Below are 19,877 nucleotides of genomic sequence, written 5' to 3' on the forward strand. Positions count from 1 at the left end.
ATTATTATTATTTAGGCGATTTTCTAACATTTTCTGTTTCATTTTCAATGGTTATTCTTTAAGCTATGAAAAGCTTTATGCAAGGCTGGGGAAAAAATCCTGAGCCTGAACTTTTTCTGACACCACTCCCCTCACAATCCCATCTTCTGTCTACATATACAATGACAATACCAGTATATTATTATAAAATAACTATTCTAAAAGGCAGATTTCTATCAATGAAGCACATTTTTAAAATGCAGTTTTAAGTTATTTTGAACTGAGCAAAAGGAGTACCTGCAATTTATTTTTTAAAATATCACCCTTTTGAATTTAAGAACACWATGGCAAAAACACCCTTACAGTGTCGAAGTTTATCACCGAGCATAAACATAAACATTAAGAAGATTATGTTTCAAAAACATTCACTCTCTCTTTGGAAGTTTAGCTTCACTGACAGCTGTTTTTTTAAACCTACCACCTTCAACATYGTCTCCAATTCTTTTTAAAACTTGTTTTAACAAATAAATTATTTTATTTTGAGCACCACTTAAACTTCTGCTGGACTTAAATCAAAGTTTTGCCAAGATGCAAGTCGCTGCCCCCATGCTGTTTCTGATTGGCTAATAGGCCTGTCTAGTGTGTTTAAAGTGACAGTTGTGCCTCTGATCCCAATTTTTTTAAATTTTCCCTGCGACTACGCTACGCCGTAGATTCTGCACAGCGCCAAAGTGCCATCAGCCATGCTTATGAAAAAAAAAAGACCTGCTAGTCTGCCTGTAATATTAAGAGGGCTTTCAGGGAGTGACAGACTCAGGGTTCTTTTTACACTTATTCTACTGTTTACAAATAAACATTTTTGTCAGTTTATATGATGAAAATAATTAGTTCTACAATATAATTATGCTTTAGGGAGAAAAGCTGACAAATGTCGCAATTTCTGGAGGTCACTTAAGTGGTATCATTCAACATGCTGTGTCTAGCTTGTTTGTGTTGGGAGAACAATTTAAAAAGTAATGCAATGCAAATTAAAACCCAACAATTTTCAGAGCAAAGTGCAGACAGTAACTCACACTCTTGGAGCTGCTCTGGGAGTGGATCTCTGCATGTTTCTCAGCAGAATTAAAATCTCCAATGAACTCCTCACACTTCTGGCAGTAAAAACCCATTACTGAAGATATAAAACCTATTCCTGCAAAAACACAGAATACCAATAAATATTGTAGAAGGAATACCATTGTAGAAAGAATACCAATAAATAACACACCAATAAATATTGGTGGTGAAAGAAAATACGAAACAAATATGACTTAAAAAGAAAAGCTTGCCTTTTTGTTTCAATATTTCGTCCAGTTCTTTTGCCAGGGTTTCCATTTGTTTTATTTTAACTTTTATCGAACTTCTGTCTTCACCGTCACCGACCTAAAACGCAGTTAGGAAAACAAGTTTAAAACGCTGTTTGTGGATATTTTCATGTTTTATTTTATAACTGATTCTCATATTGCTTGGAAAATTCTTACCTTCTTTTTGTCATGTGATGTTTCAGGTTGCCCATGACTTTTTATCTGTTTCTCTTTTGTCACTGATAGAAAAAAACAAACGAAAAAAAAAAAGAAACAAACAGATCATTATGTAAAACAATACAATTAAATGTAATAGGACAAAATCATGTAACAGAGTGGTTTTAGTTTCTTACTGGATAAATCCTCAGCTGACACAAAATCCTTTGACAATTAAATAAAACATGAAAATCAGATCATAGTTTTGTCTCATTTAATTTTCATAGCAAGCCATTTGGTGAGTGGACATGTTAATGTAAAAGAAAAATTCATGTTTTTCTTTTTAAAGTTCCCATCAAAACAGCCATGACTCTACAGKGACCGCTGGTCAAACTTTAGAGTTTACTCCTATTCTTCTCTTCAAACAAACTCCATTTTCTACCATTTCTTTTTATAATTGATTACATTTTCAATAATCATATTCATAGTTTAAAACCATAACGCGCCTGTCTATCTGTTAATAAATAATGGGAAGTTATTGAGTTGCATGTTGAAATTGTAGAAAACTAGTGATTATTGCCTACTTTAACTGGTTCATTAGTGTTTAATTTGGCAAGAGTGAGCAAAAATAATCTCATTCAATGACTTCAGGTCAATCTGTGATACAGAGTAATACTTTTGCAGCTTTTGTCACCACAGGTCGTTTCATACCCACCTTGTCACGACTYTGTATCCAATGGGGTTGCCGTCATATATAATTTAATCTTCTAAAGTACACTTTGGATTAAAAATAATAATAAACCTTGACATGATTAGGATTGGGMATTCATGGCTGTAGTTTTTATTTTTATTTTTGGACTAGCCATTTTTAAATGCTGTTCTCTTACCTTCCAGTGAAGGTCAGTGGCTCAATGGTCGTTATAGACTTGTTTGTCTCTATGGGGGTTTTTGCACCCAAAGGTTCTGGTGCTAAACCAGTGTTTTTYCATCATTGTAAGCTCAAAAAACTAGTCCTAACAATGCATCAATTTATTGCTGGGCCAGCACTTATTAAATAATGGTAATAAGACAWCTGTTTGTAGGAATAACAAAAAACCCCAACCAAACCAATAAATAAACTGTCATCTGTGTTTTTTTTTTTTTGCTCTGTGATCCCGGACAGAAACTCTTGAGTACAACTGAGGGAGAATCATCTTGAAAAGATTTAAGCAACTTAATGAAAGTGGAAGTGTTAACCCTGCTTTGCTACTTACAAAAGTGATTATAATAAATAAAACTGAATACATATRTACAGTAAAATATGGTATCTTAAAAACAATCTAGCTGAATATCTAGTAAATGACAAAGGTTTTTACCTTTTATCAGAGATTGTAAAGATTCCAAAGCTTTCAGGTTATTCAGTCTTGCCATTGTTGTGTCTGAAGTCAAAACTGCAGGAAACGCCTCACTGCCTTCATTTTGCCTTCGTGTCTGTACCATCATCTTGCCTTTGTTTGATGTTTCACCCAGACTATTCAGAATATTCTTGATTTTCTCACACTCCATTTTGTCCAGGCTGGCAGAGGCAAATGTGGATAGCGCCATTTGATGGGGCTGTTTCATATCAACAAGTAGTTTGGCATGACCTCCAAGCAGGGAAGATGTTTCAGTCCCGTACAGGAATGACTCTTCCTCTTCAAACTCCTTGGCTTTCAGGATGGAAATTTCCTCCTGACTTTTCTCATTGAGCCACGAGAAATCGCTGACAACCCTTTCATGTGGAAGCAGCATGCTGTCATTTTCCAGGGATGGTGAAGTGGTGAGACTCTCATGTTGTTGACTCATGTGCATTTTAGGTACATGTTCCACTTGCTTTATTTCATTTGAGGACTGTGTAAAAAAAAAGAAGAATGCAACAATTACAATCATCGAACATGTGGTCCTTCCACGCTGCTATGTTACTTCTTTACTGATTAAGTGTTTAGATACACACAACTACATACATAAGTTAAGATATGTCGTTAGGGACAAATAAATGCTAGTAAGTTTTGGTGTCTAAAAACTGTGGATGAAAAATTTTGTTTCAGAAAAGACCAATTGATATTTTAATGGCTTGCAATGCATGTTTGCACTAGTGGCTTTCTGATATACTTGTCCTGTCTTTTGTTGTGTCCATCCTGTGACTTTGTCAGTTTATCGTCCACTGCCAAAAGGCGAAAGTAGATGATCATGTTTTTGCCCATGGGTGTGTGTTTTGTGATCGTTACCAAAGTACACACRTGGACAAAAATGTTGGTACCCCTTGTTTAATGAAAAAAAAACCTTCAATGGTCACAGAAATAACTAAAATCTGACAAAATAATAAATAAAAATTCTATGAAAATGAACAAATGGAAGTCAGACATTGCTTTTCAACCATGCTTCAACAGAATCAAAAAATAATTAAATAAAACATGCAACAGGCCTGGACAGAAACGAAGGAACCCTTAACTTAATATTTTTTGCACAACCTTTTGAGGCAATCACTGCAATCAAACAATGGCTGTTAATATTTTCATTACGGGGTGCATTTGTGTTGTTAGATTATCAAAGGAAAACATTATCTCCATTAAGTATTTATTCACAGCAACTGTCAGCTGTTAGCAGTTGAGCCCTGAATTTATTTTAGTCAGCTTCCATTCACACCTTCCTGAAGTAGAGGAATTGCCTATATGCCACGGACATCCGGCCCAGGATGCCACTCCCAACACTTCCGGTTCACGGTCAACACAGTGTTAGCGAAAGATTTTTTTCACCCGACGACTCTTAATGATCTCCACAGTACAGAATTAGCATATTACATGTACCAACATTAACACAGGAGATGTAAATGTCCAGCCAAATGGAAAAAAAATCACTCCAAAGTGAATTAAAGCCATAAAAACAAAGGAAAGATGTTTGTGTTTATGGTTCCAGAATTTAGCCTTTTTCACTATTCCGTGGCTGCTTGTTCCGTGAATTTTTCACGTAGAGCTGTGACACTTATATTGTTGGAAAGAGCAGAGTCTGGGCTTTAAATTGATGGGCTACTTRTTTGGTTTGGATCGTTTTCCCCGACGTTAGTGAACTGAAAACGTAATGATTATCAGGCGGAGTTTCTGCTGCTCTCGGTGCTCGGGGGAGGAGGGGGAGGGGCGCGCTCGTCACTCGGCTTTAGTCTACGCGGTTATATACACTCTAACAAGGTTTTATTTTTGCATAAAACTCATGACAAAGTCACGCACACACACCTACCTGTACCGGCTGCTGTGTTAGCTTCCTGCTAGCCGTCGTGTGGAGGTGGTCTTTCTTCTCTCGGTCTTGGCAGTAAAAGGGGATAAATGTACATCTCCCTTTTGTAAACTCTGTCTTCTCATTTCTGATGCTCTTGAATTTCCTCAGGTTAGAAATGCCGATTACAAACGCAAGYGTGAGCTTCTAAAGATAAGTTTTGCCTGTAACGYTAYGATCCACAGCTGTCACYTCCTCATCAAGACGAAAATGGATAAAAACTAACTACTCGATCGTATCTGCTGCTTAGTGGACACAACGACACACAACAGAACTCACGTTTTATACCAGTAGCTCACAGATGCTTCAACTTTTGTGACTTTTTCACAGACTAGTACTAGCAGCTAACGCTAAAAACATAGGCAGTAAGCAGGGAGTGGAAGCGTGGCAAGAATTTTACAGGAAATACGTCATTAATGACCGTGGCATATAGGCTATTGGACTTTAATTTGAGGTATTTAGGGTATTTAGGAAGTATTTTATTTTTAAATTATTTTTATTTTTAAAAGAAATCTAAATGTAATTGCAAGTGTGTTATAAGACCAGGAGCAGATTATTTTTAACAAAGTAAGAAGATCGAAGTTTACAAGTTCAATTTATTACTAATATTTCAATTTGAGTTTGGTAAAATTTTAAATACTGTTCAAAGACATACCGAATATGTAACAAAGGCTATGAATGAACTACATACAGTATCTGAGGCTGCTGTAGCAATGTTTAAGTATAATAACTACTAAATAAAAAAATGTCAGTTTGAATATTTCATCTTAAATTCATTGCAGTGGTTTATAGAAACTGTTAGTTTTCATTGATGTATTTAAGCATGCACTGAAAATACAACTGTAAATAAAATAATGTGGAAGCAGAAGCAATGAAAAGCTCTACCTGAACATTGAGGAGGGCATTTTTGAGAGTGGGCAGCCGGTCTTCCAAATCTTTGCTCTGGATGACCAGTTTCAGTCCTTCTAATAGACTATTTCCTGTCACGTTGTTACTGCTGCCAACACTGCTGTTGCTGCTGATGTCAGGGCTCCTCTTTCTTTTCTTTTCTTTGTCATAGCTCCTTTCACTGCTGCTGCTTTGCGATCTAGACCTTCGGACTCTGCTTTTACTTCGTTTGTAACTCTTYTTGCTCCGGCTCTTGCTGCGAGCCCTGGTTGTGCTTTTGGCACGGACCCGACTCTTGCTCCTTCCTCTGTTTCGGCTCCGGTCTCGGCTCTTGCTCCTTGCCCGGCTCTTGGCTCGAGATCTACCACGACTTCGGCTACGGCTTTTGCTCCTGGGTACGTGCTTGCTAAATTGAGAATTTAACTTGACTGCTTCTTTCAGGTCGTTAGCAGACTTTAAAGCATCAGCTAGGTTGTAAGCCATGCCTTTTAGATATTCTGGGAGAGGTTTGTTGGCCGCAATGCATCTCAGGAATTCTTCACCAGCTTCAGCACTAGAAATCAATTGACACATATTTCAAACAACAAATAAAAAAGACAGAAATACTTTAGCTCTGACTGGCATTATTTACCACACAGACACACATATACGGACACAAATACCTGTTGTCTAGTTTGTGATGGTCCAAGGTCTTGTGATGGTGAAGGTGTGGAGTCTCTTCATGAGGGACTACTTGCTGGCTGCCTCCCAAAGCAATCACTGTACTACGGTCTATGGAGAAGTTGCTACAGTGGGGCTGAGAGTATTCAGAATTCATGTTATAGTGAGATTCAAGAAAGAACTGCAACAATCACAAAGAGTGAAGCTTCAAAACGTAGAACATTATCACAAGAGTTTATTTTTTTCCATGCTTTTCCTACCAAGCATAACTGTCAAGTCTGTGCTTGACAGAATAAAAAAAACAGTAAAAAGCTAATTTTATACTATAAAATATACACATAAAAACATTGCAAGTATTTATTTGTTACAATGTGTCTTGTTTAATTGCTTGAACTTGAGGTAGCATAAATCTGCGTATTTTCATCACTTCTAAAAACATGTTTACCGGATTTGAAAACTACATTTGAAAAAGTATTTTTTTTTTTTACTGAGGGGACCTTGATATACCACCATAAAACTTGAGCAGTGTAACATGTGTTGTATCCTAGTTATATTAGGTTAACTCAGATTAAAAATGTATACATTCATGTTCGGTCGTTTAGAGAAAATAAAAAGGGTCAAATTTGGAAATCACTCATTTATAATCTGGAGTGAACTGGTGTATAAATACTTTAAAGTCTGCACTTCATCTTATACTAYATTTTATCTGTTAAAATCCAGTTTTCCCCAATATATTAAGAATCTATTTGTTGCATTTTATTATGTGCACAAATTATTTAATTCATAATCATATTTACCCAAGTATGGTGCAYAAAAAACATCTCAGTGTGTGCACACATTCTTTGTATAAATTGGGCAAACATGATGTACAGAATACAGGTGGGAATCTTTTAATATCTCACGATTCGATTCGATTCTGATTTTTGGTGCCATGTTATGATTCAAAGTTGATTTTTCATTCAAAACTGATGTGAGCGCACACATTTGTCGTGTTCCCAAAGTGCTTCATCTTCATTTTGCAAACCTTGCACACAATGAAGCTGATGTCAAAGTAGGGACTCATTCTGTGTAAACCAAAATGAGCCCAAATCTTTGTTGTCAGCAAAGACGGGGCTGGTTGTATCTCTCATTTCTCCATTTATGTAGTTTCCTCTTTGTTTTGATGTTTTCTGCACATGCGCAAGTTCTAGAATCGGCTGCGTGATGACATCCCATGTAGTAACAAAATGGAGGCTGAAGTTGTAAATGAGAATTGATTTTTTTGGTGCACCCTTAGTACATTTTTGCACTTTTATTGTTACAGTCTGATGCCACAATTGTTACAAGTATTGTTCTTCCTCATTATTGTACACTCAGTACCCCATAATGACAAAAGTGAATATATAAGATGAGTTAAAAGCCGGAGGACCCAAATTCATTTCAGAAACGAAAAGGGGAAATGAAATATCTGAGTACCTCAGCAAGTATTAGGTGCGGGGACTTAGGTCTTGTTCAGAACATGACCACCCTCTTGAAAGCTGCCAAATTAGTTCAAATTAAAAGTTTCCAATAGAAAGGTGGTCATTTAGCATATCAAAAGGAGACCAGAATTGTTTCAGTAATTGCCATAATCAGATTTGAAATATCTCTTGTGGTTCAAAAGTTATTAACACAGAAAGCTGCATTAACAGCTGTGAACTACACCTGTTATTTAAATATCACACTTCTATAAGAATTTATACTTTACATTTTACAAAAACATTTAAAATGTAGCTCTGGTTCCACCTGGTTTTTCTTGACCTCTGCTGAAATGTTTTTACACCTTGACTGGAGTCCACTGGCCTTACTGTAGAGCTCAGAGACAGGACTGTCTTGTCAGGGTTGTGAAAAGTTCTGAAGGTTCCCCAGAGTACAGTGTATAGTTATGAAATTTAAACAGTGTAAAAAATAACAAAAACAACTAATTATTAGCAAACCCAAACAGCACAGTGCCCTGAGGGCGTCCTGAGGCGTAGGCAGCTGAAAGGAGGTGTTGGAAAACCGAACAGGGCATGGAACCATGGTCGTAATGACGCCCTGACACCCGTCTAGCTAACAGTCTGGTGGGGACTAGGGGTACACGATATAGTTTCAGCATCGTTATTGCGATGTACATGTACTCAATAGTCACATCACAGGTACTGTAATGTAGGAGGAAAATTAAATCAATGTGTAAACTGTAAGTCATCAAATGGCTTTTATTTTGACGACACCCGCAGCTGCTTCTCCTAGCGGAAGCGGCTATGGGGGCTTTGTGTAAAAAAACAAAAGAAAGAAAGAAATTGTCATAAAACTCCTGGGACAATAACGGCAGCATTTTTCAGAGATTCGTTGACAGTTCTCAAGCTGTGGAAGAAGACAATAAGGGTCTTGAAGAAAAGGAGGAGGAAACTACCGTAGATACTGCATAGCGGTAACTTAATGATCCCCACACGCATAAACGCATCAGAACTCGGACGTCTTTAATCCTAATAAATGTCATGCTAGGTGCATCCCAAAATGGTAGCGGTTTGGGTGGGGGTCTTTTTTGGGGGGTTGGGGGGGCATTGGTTGACCTGATGGATAGCCCTTCATCAGAACTAAACAACCAAAGAAAATCTGAAGTTACTATGTTTAATAGTTTTTGAGCTATAACCATTTTTGTATGTTCAGGTACACCGTTTTCAGATTAATTGGGGGTCCGGGGGGAGGGTGGGGTCACTGATTGGTGGCCCTGATGGATAGAGCTTCATCAGAGCTAAACAACAAAATAAATCTGAAGCTCCTATGTTTAATAGTTTTTTGCGCTATAACCATTTTTGCATGTCCAGACACCCCCTCTTTGAAAGGAGCCCCCTTCTCAAATATAGGGTTTATCTTAAAACCGTTGGCTGGCGCAGTGTAGGTCGGACTCATCTACAGTCCTGCCAAATTTCATGTTGATTGGTGCAGTCGTTTTTGTGCTACGGTTGACCAAAAATCACTGAAAAAACTTAATTAAAAAAATTAATAAACCGTACGAAAACAATATGACTCCTGCTTATGCTTTGCATGTGGGGGTCATAATAAGGTCAAATATAGTTTAGCATGAACGCTACTAAACTACTACTAAACTAAGAGACACCGACAGGTAAAACGTTAGCTTTGTTTAATGGTAARACATCACGTTTGTGCATGCTAGAAGCAAACGTACTCCGGTCCCAGCACAATAAAAAAATAACAAGAATAACTCTGAAATACAGACAAAAACATACTTGTAAACACACACAAATAAAGAGGCTAGATCAGTTCAGGTTCGACTTCAATGGCAACATAACTGTGTTATGGACATCGATTGTTGAAAATTCCTGTTTTTTCGCACTGTGATTTTGAAGCCCTTGCAGGAGGAGGAGGAAATAAATCTAWTTTTTTCTCAGGTGGAGCCCTGTGATTTATGCTCCACATCATGTTTGAAAAAAACTTATTTTTGTTTTATGACATATGGCTTTATGGAAACCTCTCCTCGCCTGAGAGAACTGGTTCAAAGGCTCATGGCTGACACAGCTGCTTAAGCTTAGTTCTGAGTAAAGGRACTGAATAATTAAGGAAAATGTAATTTATTTTTGTACTGTTATTTTTTAAATAAACTGATTTCTTTCCACTGTCAGTATGGGGTACTGAGTTATTGAGAGAAAGGTTGTATCAGGCTGCAACATTACAGAATCTCAAAGAGTGGCAAGGGGCTGATTACTCTCTGAACCCACAAGTACATTTTATAATAAATAATAAACAATAAATAATTTTAAAGTATAACATTGCTAAGATTTTTAAATCTGATRCTCTTGTAATATTAGTTTTTATTAGCAAACTGTGTGTGTTTGTTAGTACCTTAGAGGTGATCAAGCAAAAGAAGAAAAAAAGCACACCACCATAAAGAACGACAGTACAAAAGAATTTAGGCCTCTAAAAATAATTTGCACATTAATTGATTTCTTGTTACAAGCAAATCATACATAATGAAGACAGTACAACAGGTTAGATGTAAAATGAATTCAAGTGCTGKTCATAAAATTAGAATATCATGAAAATGTTGATTTATTTCAGTAATTCCATTCAAAAAGGGAAACTCGTATGCATGAAGTGCTCTAAAACTTCCTGGTAGACGGCTGCGTTGACCTTGGACCACAGAAAACACAGCAGACCAACACCTGCAGCTGACATGGACCCAAACCATCACTGACTGGAAACTTTACACTGGACCTAAGCAAGGTGGATTCTGTGCCTCTCCTTTCTTCCTGCAGACTCTGGCAAAATTTACTTTAATCAGAGAACATAACGTTAAACCACTCAGCAACAATCCACTCCTTTTTGTCTTCAGCCCAGGTGAGACACTTCAGGTGCCGTCTCTTGTTCAAGAGTGTCTTGACACAATGCGACAGCTGAAACCATGTTTTCATATGTCTGTGTGGTTCTAGAAGCTCTGACTCCAGCTGCAGTCCACTCTTTGTGAATCTCCCCCTCATTTTTGAATGGGTTTTGCTTCGCAATCTTCTCCAGGATAGTTATCCCCATTGCTTGAATGCATTTTTCTACCACATACTTTCCTTCCCTTCACCTCTCTATCAATGTGCTTTAACACAGAGCTCAGTGAACAGCCAGCCTCTTTAGCAATGAACTCTTGCCCTCYTTGTGAAAGATGTCAATGGTCGTCTTTTGAACAGTCCAGTCAGCATGTTCTGATGCATMTCCGTAATCCAGATAGAAAAATCAAAATTAAGATGATGATGATTGTGTCGCCTAGACTGAGAAACCATTTAAAAGACCTTTGCAGGTGTTTTGAGTTAATTAGCTAATTAGTGTGGCATCAGGTGTCTTCAGTATTGAAMCTTTTCACAATATTCTAATTTTCTGAGATACTGAATTTGAGTTCTTTCATTAGTTGTCAGTAAAAATCATCAAAATAAAAAAAAACATTTGAAATATATCAGTCTGTGTGTAATAAAATATACTGGTTTCACTTCTTGAATGGAATTGCTGAAATAAATCAACTTCTTCATGATATTCTAATTTTTTGACCAGCACTTGTGTATACATAAACTATTATGTAACTGATTGATATTACCGTTAGAAAAAAGAAGCAAAAACTATAATTTATAGTCCGTCATTAAAAATGTATKTAGGAAGCTTTTCTCGTTTGATCAAACTTGAACATTCCAAGATGAATGTTTCAAAACGTAAYAACAGTACCTCTYATAAAAAAWTTTAAATWAAAAAATACAGATCGTAAAGACAKCAAGAAATGTTAAAGGTTTAACAATCGACCAGCAAATAAAACTCCAGGACAAAATCACACTAAATGGCTTTGCAGTAACGCTTACACCCTATTAGTAGCYTTTTTTTTACTCCACATAATGAGGACTGCTGCACAACAGTATACCAGTACAATTAAACCAATCAACATCACAACAGGCTTTACAAGTCCAATTTATGAAGTTCAATCAGTGAAAATGTCATTCATCAACAGACTGTAGAGAGCCAGGTCACAGTCCTCCTTTTATTAAAATTTTAACGTTGCATCACTGGTAATGGGGCCATTTGCTCTCCTTACTATGGTAAAAAGGATAATATTTATATTTAAATATATACCTTAAGTATGTTCTCACATTCTACACACCTCTTTAGATATATGCATTTATCAAATGTTTCATAAAAGTAAWAAAGTGAAATCTAAGTTGCAGCAGATCATCTGTATTCCTTCTCCTCCTGTCTCTGAAAACGTTTCTTCTTTTCCAGCAATAAAAACTTTCCACATCTTCAAAATCTAGCTTATCCTTTTGATTTCTTTTTATCCTGTAAAATATAATAAGCAAAGTCAAGAGTCATTTACAACAAAATCTACAGAATATTTCACATGAATACTGAATTTAACTMATCTTAAAATATTTCTAAACTGATCACTTTTGGAACTACTGTGGTCTTTTGAGTTGAACAAAAGTTTAATTCTAAAACAAAGTTTTAAAAAAGCCCTATTAGCAAACATTTCTGGCTACTTTATTTCAGCTAAAACAAAACAAAACAAAAAAATTATTGACAACTTACCCTTATTGTTGAGGGGCTTTCATTAARAATGCAGACTCCAATCCATGTTCAATTTAAAAAAAAAAACTTAAAGCCTCCATTGTATCTAAAAAGCACAAATGAACTTGACTTTGGAAACAGATGTGTAAACATATTAACTTTCTAACTCGTTTTATCAAATTTAACTACTGTAAGTTAGTTGAGTGGCCCTTCATGTGTTACCCAGACCTTATTATACAAGATAAACCTACAAAATATTGCAAAAACATCTTTAAATGATTATTACTTGTACTAAGGCTGATTTGTGCTCCGCAGGATGTTGCACTTGTAGCTGCGTTGTGAAAACTTTAGAATTTTGTTCTCATGTGAGCTCCAAGAACCTGTTCTGTGAACAAACTCCTAGAATGTTTTTCTTGCAGGGTATGAGCCAAGTATTGTGTGATTGGTCAGAACTTTGTAGATTCTTATACACTTCAAATTTTCTTACAATAAAGTTAGTGTTACCCAGGTAATGAGCATGTAATATTTAGTTTGAGCAGCTCCTTTGAAAAAATAAAAAGCAGTATTTTAAACTAAAAAGAAAATTAAAATGCCTTAGAAACCCTTAAAATCATCTAAATTATATCARCATCACAAGCCTTTCCAAGCAGAAAGGCAGCAAATAAGTAAACAGTAATACTACATAGTTGGAAAATGACTTAAAAATAGGTGTGAAATTAAGTCTTAACTCAAAGAATAAAAATAGTAAAACTAAACTGTAAGTGATTTTTGTTTGTATGTAAAGTAGCAACATAGTAGTATTTGAGCTAACTCATACCATTCTTGACTTTACGTCCAATAATATGACTAAGTTCACAATATTAATGCTAACACACACACACAAATATACAGTATATATATATATATATATATATATATTCAAGAATGCAACATGCTTTTAATTAAAAATGTTTTTTCATATGATCTATTTTTATAAAGTTAAAGCACTTTGGGATTTAATTTAATATAATCTTGAAAATACAGTTTAAAAAAAAGTATTGATCCAATTTGATAATCTTTTTAGTTTCTCGCCTTACAACTTTAAATTTAAGCAGATTTTCATTTTATTCTAAGTAATAAACTTGCTCAAAATACTGAAACACCACATGCATTTGTTCATTTACAGAAGAGCTGAAGTGACTGAACAGAAGTTAATACTGATTGTAGTACTCGTTCTTCTGTGTTATCCTATATTTCTGCCTAAATGCCTTCATTGAAATTCTATACTTGTCTAAATCTACCATAATTGTTTAACCTACAGGCTACCACACACCAATCTACTGTTAGTGACATGACTGAAGCTTTGGTAGAGTCAGCCAGTTCAGTGTTGCCAGGTATACTACTATGTATTTTTCGTATTTCCGCATATCAACAAAATAATAATTTTAAAGCACCAGTACGGTGTTATGTAACTTCCTATCTGGCAACTCTGAACTGAGCCTTATTGTAAACATTTGAATGTGGAAACACATTTATCTGGAAAAACTACTGCAATAAACGCTTTCATATTGCACCCTTTTTTATTATTATYATTAATGTTTTCATATCAAAATTTGCAATAGGCACCTTTAAATTCATGTTGTAAGGCAAGAAAACAAAAACATCCAGAGTGGGTGAATATTTTTGTAGCMCACAGTGAAACAAAATAGAGGCAAAGCATTGATTGCAAGTTGCAACCCTTCTGATAAATGCACAAAAATCAGTTTAACAGAGAGGTTTCACCAGCAGCTAACTGGAACATTCAAAGACTATTTGCCTGTGAAGCTAGCTCTTTAGCACCGGGTACGTACGCTCACGAAGCGGCCTCTGGGCGGCCTGCTGTCCAGGTAATGGCTACCCGAGGCCAAAAACGGCCTTTCGGGGTTCGGGGGTAGGTGCCCCGGAAGGTTCGGGGGTAGGTGCCTCGGAGGAGGTCCAGGAGGACAAGGCCCAGTGTTTCTGAAAGGAGGAGGTTGGTGCGGCATCATCATGGCTCCGAACGGGGGTGGTGGTGGTCGGCGGACCGGCTGATCATGGCGGTACATGGCTCACTGCAGGACGGAGCCTTAAAATGCAGCGACGGAGGATTAAGAGGACTTAATAATTGCCAGGTAAATACTGTTTTCCTTTACCACGCATTTGTGTGGGAGCTCGCTAGCTAAAATGGTGACTAAGGAAGTACTGGTGACAACATCCGGTCGGGGTCAGCTTTTCAAAATAAGGGTTGTTTAGTCACTAATGGGATATTTTTTCCACTCGTCAATCCAGTGGAAGCAGTTGATAAAGGTTTCCCACTTTGGCTTCGTATTGCACGGTGCAATCTGTTGTGCATTTTTGTACACTTGAGATTACATTTGAATGATTTTGTCCAGATCCATAAAACCCYGAAATTAAAACAAGATGGACTCTGTTTCCCATGCCTGTATGGAAATGTTTTGAATACATTTCAACAACCTTTAAGCAGCTTACTTTAGCACATTTTATAATATGTTTATTTAATTATGTTTTATAACAGTAGAAAGAATGATCACAGCACTGAACAGGCGAGTTTTAGCACATTTGTAACTTTTATTGCTCGTTCACTCATCCATGCAAACCTTCCCAACATCCACAGCCGTTCATGAGCCGCACAACTTGGCAACTTTTAAATAAGCAACAGAATATCTTCCTCAAACATACAGAAACAAAATTAAAACTGGAGAATGATGTTGTTTTCAAGTAGTCTGAGTCAGTGCAACCTACATGTAATGAAGTCACCTGTACGAAGTAGGTGCACCAACACTAAAACATGGTGAAAAATGAATGATTTCAGGGAGAACTTTTAAAATAAGGCCGACAAAGTTCAACTGATCAATTACCCCTTTACAATAAAACTGTGGGGCTTGAAAAGTCAGAGGCAAAAGAAATAAAATAAAGAGACACACTTTCACCAGGATAAAAAACAAAAAAAAAAAACTGCAATCCTTCCACAGTCTGCTGCCAAAGTGTGAAAAATATGGATGAGAACCTGCATATCTGAGCTTGTCCTTGAATGTTTCAGCTTACTAAGCTCAGCAGAAGGGCTCGTTCTGACAGTTCAGCCCGTCTGTTCTCTGGTGCGCTGCCTCACGCTGCCTTCAGCTGCTGAAGTTTCTGCCCTGACTGAAGCCAGACTGGCTGAACTGTTGCCCTCCATGTTGGAAGAACTGTTCGAACTGTCCCCCTTGATTAAAATTCTGCCCCCCTCTGCCTCCCCAGCCACCTCCTTGTCCTCCTCTGCCTCCTCTCCCCCTGCCCCCGCGGCCTCCTCGGCCCCCTCCTCTCTCCTGGTGCCAGCCCGCGCTGTCTTGGTTGTAACTGTTGTGGTAACTCCCTCCTCCTCCTCCTCCACCACTTCCATGATAGCCAGAATCCTGGAAGCCTCCTCGGTTGTATCCTCCTCTCCCTCCTCCCCCGTGGTGACCTCCTCCGTCCTGATAGTGGCCCTGGTTGTAACCGCCCCTCCCACCTCCACTCCCATCCCCCCAGTTTCCCTGTCCCTTCCCCCCTCTTCCACCACCTCCTCTGCCTCCCCTGTCCTCCTGTCCTCCACCTCCTCTCTCATAGCCTCCACGGCCTCCTTGAGAGTAGTTATCGTAGCCCCCTCTGCCGCCGCCGCCGTATCCTCCGCCATAGTGTCCTCCTCCTTGGGGGGCGTCTTGACGCTTCTGCCAGGAGGGCATCTCTGGAGGGGGAGGCTCGATCTCGCAGGGTCTGCCCCCCCTGTCGGGCACTCGGCCCATCAGTACCTGGAGAGAAAATATATTAAAACCAGAGAATTTGCATTTCCTGTGAAAATGCAGCGTGAAGACTTAATGCTGAAAGATTTTTGATGAATACATTAAAAAAAAGGCTGGAAAAAAAAGAGCTATAAAAAAGTAGCTGAATTTATCACAAAGAAACAGAAAGAGCATGTTTGCTGAATTAAGCAGCAAGAAGCTAAAATAATCATAAAATGGTGAATTTAGCAGAAAAAAGCTCAAATTAGCTAAAAATGAGCATAAACACTAAAACAGCTGAAATTACCAGAAAGCAGCTGAAAGTGTAAAAACTTTAAATTAGCAGAAGATTAACAGAATAGGTCAGAATGATAGCTAAAAAGGCAGAAAGAAGCAAGAAGGCAAAGGTAGCTAAAATTAGCACCAGGAAGTTGAAAAAAAGCTGAACCAGAACAAGATTTTTGAACATTTTGAATGGTTTTACGGATGTTGAAGACAGCTACATTCATTTTCAAAGACATACATATTAGGGGTGCAACAATAYAYGTATCCGTATCGAACCGTATCGAACAGTGCTGTATCGAACAATACAGATGTTCAAAATTTACTTTATCAGCTTGTCTTCTGAAGATGCTCTGTGTTAAAGGATCAGTGGATCTGTGTTCGACTACTCCACCTAGGCTGCATGTTTGAGCGCAGACCCACTGAGAAACTTGCTGTTTCAGCAACATTTAATTTAAAAACTGTACTTTTGAGGTTAAACAAATGTTCATAATTAATTTAAATAAATTACAAGTTAAAAGGGGCATGGAAATTTCTCTTTTTTGTACCGAAAAGATATCGAACCGTGAGACTAAAGTATCAAACCGAACCGTGAATTTCCTGTATCATTGCACCCCTGATACATATATAAATACAGATTTCATAGGACCCTATGAGTGGAGGTCAGACTTTAGGTAACACATCAAAGCCTAAAGTGTAACATCATGCCACTCAGCTGCGCTGAACCCACCTTATTAATGGCACACGCGGTCTTCTCTCTTATTTTTCCGCTGCTCGTTCGAAGGATCTTGGAGAAATCTTGTCGGGCAGCGAGAAGATGAGCGACAGAAACCTGACTTTTGGCGCTGAGAGCAGAACGCAGCGGTTGGTACACTTTACCCAACTTCTCAGCATGCGTCTGAGATAAGACATGCCAAAACAAATTTAATACAGTCAATAAAGGTCATCCTTTTTTTTTTAACTACCATGGAATGTGACCAACATGTTAACAAAATGATTTGGGGTGCGTAAAAGCACCAACAGATGTACAGGCGTTTGCGTTCCGTCAGGTTGTGACGTACCTTTGCTCTGTCGGACCAACCGAACGACTGAACAGTCACGTCAAGTCGTTTCAACAGCATCTTCCTCCTCACCTCATACTCATTTACAAGTGCTTGGTTTATGGCCTCGATTTTTTCCTGAGAAGATAGGGGGGGGGAAAAGGCAAGTCGTTTTTGTGAACAGTGTTTCCAGTCTCTTTATTTTCGTGTCAGTTTCTAGCTTTTACCAAGTGCACAGGTCCGAGGGGCTTCTTCATCAGGGGCTCTCCGATGTAATTTGGTGGAACTCGACTTGTGGCTTCTTTCAACTGGGACAGAAAATTTCAAAGATGTGTGCCATTTAAATGCTTGAACAACAATTATAAGATCGTCATCAGTGTATAAAGTGGTTTGATCCCTGGCTGATTTTCTAAGTTTCGATCATTTTAATGGAGAAGCAGAAAATAAAAAAATAAAAAAAACACAAAGCTTAATGGGAAACCAACAACTGTTGGTGTGATTATTCAAAAATGGAAGCGGAGTGGCGTCTTCTATTATGTCCCCAGTTTTCATAGCAGCCTTGTGTAAATTTGGCGCATCACCGGACATGACTACGTATAAACCTGTTATTATTAAATATGTCTCCATATTTTAATACCAAAATATTGTCTTACTTCCCAAGCTTAGATGAGAGATCAGCTCACAATTACTCAGAGGTTGTTAATGATCTAAAGTCAGTTGGGGTCAAAGTCTCCAAGAACACCTTGTGGTGACACGCTGAGCTTTAATGAACACAAATCTTGCAGCAGCTACACGGTGCTCCTGCCTCAGGACAGAGCCATGTATTGTTAAAATCTTAGGCAAAACCCTTTTTCCCTCAGCCAGAAAACAGAAGATCGTGGGGAGGGGGCAGTCTTCTTTCATGATAATGATCTGGAAAAAACACAACCAAGGCAACAGAAGAGAGGCTAAAGAAGTTATGAAGTGGCCTAGCCATGTTCAGGCTACAGCTGTGGATCAAACAGCAGATAAGAAACCTAAAACCGACGAGGATCTAAAAGTGAGTTAGAATTCTGCTGTGTCGTTCCGTCACACGTCTGACTGACCTTCTTCTCGATCCCACTGAAGAACTGGAACATGGTGATGTTGGGTGGAGGTTTGGACATGCCCAGGGTCATGCAGATCCCCTTCAGTTCCTGGAAGGCGGGGCTGCCAGACTCCTGGGCTTTCTTCTGAGGTTTGTGGACCAGGATCATCCTGGACGCCTCCAACTCCGACACTAAAAAGGCTGCGGGAGGTGGGAGCAGAACAGGATGCCTTGAGATCTAGTCATTAAGAGGATGCGCTTCAATTTGAGAGAATAAAAATATGTTTGAGTTTCTGGAAGCAATGAGGGAAAGAAACAAGTGAGTTAGTTGTATGTTCTGAAGTTCATACTGAGGAGCAGCAGACAGTCCTTCCTGCTCAGGAACCTCTGGGTGATGTCTTGGGTGGTGAGGACAGCGTAAGGACACGCCAGCTCAGAAAGTAGACCACTCATCTCCAGCTGAAAGCTCTCGGCCTCACTTGGACCTGGGACGGACAGAAAAAACCAAACCCAAAATGTCATCCTAACCCGCCATCAGAAGCTACCTTCCGAAGGGTTAAACCCATCTTACAGTTAGTGGCGTGGACATTTTCTTCCAGTTTATGGTAAAGTCTGAGCTCAGAGACGATCCAGGCGCAGAGCTTTGTGAACTCCGGTGATGCTGCTCCTCCACTGACGGAGGAATCCAGAGCTCCGTCCTCCAACAGAGGGCCTTGATATCTGCAGAAACACAAAATCAGTTCATTTCTGAACTGCAGCACAGCTTTGCGAGTCTTATCAGCAGTGCCAGACAGTTGGACCCAGAAAGTAGGGATGTTGACATTTCGTTAGCAGCTGCTGCCATTTTCTTCCCAAACTGCTGTGACCAGATTTTGCAAGGCTGCTCGGTGCATTTGCTTGTTATTTCCTCCTGCTTCGTTATTTCTATGAATTTCAACAAAGCGTGCTGACATCAGGTAGTTAGCTACAGCCTCGTCTACGAGTTTTAAATTTTTGTTGATGCGTTTTGAAGAGACAATTTTTTGAAAAGAGGATCAAAGTAAATCACCCGAGTTTTTCTAGTGACCCCTTAAAGAGATAATCTGCCATGAAGAACATTATTTTATCTACCCTTGTTCCAAATTTGATAATTGGAGGTGGTGTTGCAGTTTATGTTCACAAGAAATACTCACATTCTATAATAGAATTGTCAAMTGAGTCTGAATCTCTGCAATTAGAAATCAAGCTTACAAATCACCTTTCAGTAACGGTTGTTACATATAAACCTCCAAGTGTTAATTCAACTAACTATTTAGCGCAGCTCACTGACATTATAAAAGGCATAAAATCAAAAGAGTTTGTGATTCTTGGTGATATCAATATGAAT

At 38.3% G+C, this 19,877-nt stretch overlaps 2 protein-coding genes across 2 annotated transcripts in view; both read right to left on the reverse strand.

Moving 5' to 3' along the window:
- The window catches only part of si:ch211-195b21.5 (uncharacterized), a 16,647-nt gene extending 2,063 nt beyond the window's left edge, over nucleotides 1–14,584 (reverse strand). The window contains exons 1-7 of the mRNA XM_014002578.1: nucleotides 14,198–14,584; nucleotides 6,317–6,450; nucleotides 5,652–6,207; nucleotides 2,834–3,347; nucleotides 1,500–1,561; nucleotides 1,308–1,401; nucleotides 1,053–1,171 (exon numbers count right to left, since the gene is read on the reverse strand). Coding sequence (XP_013858032.1) covers nucleotides 1,053–1,171; nucleotides 1,308–1,401; nucleotides 1,500–1,561; nucleotides 2,834–3,347; nucleotides 5,652–6,207; nucleotides 6,317–6,450; nucleotides 14,198–14,431 — 1,713 coding nt within the window. The 5' untranslated portion in view covers nucleotides 14,432–14,584. The remainder of the gene's footprint in view (nucleotides 1–1,052; nucleotides 1,172–1,307; nucleotides 1,402–1,499; nucleotides 1,562–2,833; nucleotides 3,348–5,651; nucleotides 6,208–6,316; nucleotides 6,451–14,197) is intronic.
- A 276-nt stretch (nucleotides 14,585–14,860) lies between these two features.
- fam98a (family with sequence similarity 98 member A) overlaps nucleotides 14,861–19,877 on the reverse strand; it is an 8,564-nt gene continuing 3,547 nt past the window's right edge. The window contains exons 2-8 of the mRNA XM_014003353.1: nucleotides 19,083–19,231; nucleotides 18,862–18,996; nucleotides 18,531–18,712; nucleotides 17,673–17,753; nucleotides 17,467–17,583; nucleotides 17,136–17,303; nucleotides 14,861–16,153 (exon numbers count right to left, since the gene is read on the reverse strand). Of these exons, the coding sequence (XP_013858807.1) occupies nucleotides 15,503–16,153; nucleotides 17,136–17,303; nucleotides 17,467–17,583; nucleotides 17,673–17,753; nucleotides 18,531–18,712; nucleotides 18,862–18,996; nucleotides 19,083–19,231 (1,483 nt within the window). The 3' untranslated portion in view covers nucleotides 14,861–15,502. The remainder of the gene's footprint in view (nucleotides 16,154–17,135; nucleotides 17,304–17,466; nucleotides 17,584–17,672; nucleotides 17,754–18,530; nucleotides 18,713–18,861; nucleotides 18,997–19,082; nucleotides 19,232–19,877) is intronic.

The sequence above is a fragment of the Austrofundulus limnaeus genome, unplaced genomic scaffold (genome assembly GCF_001266775.1).
Source record: "Austrofundulus limnaeus strain Quisiro unplaced genomic scaffold, Austrofundulus_limnaeus-1.0 Scaffold0, whole genome shotgun sequence".
NCBI classification, from domain to species: domain Eukaryota; kingdom Metazoa; phylum Chordata; class Actinopteri; order Cyprinodontiformes; family Rivulidae; genus Austrofundulus; species Austrofundulus limnaeus.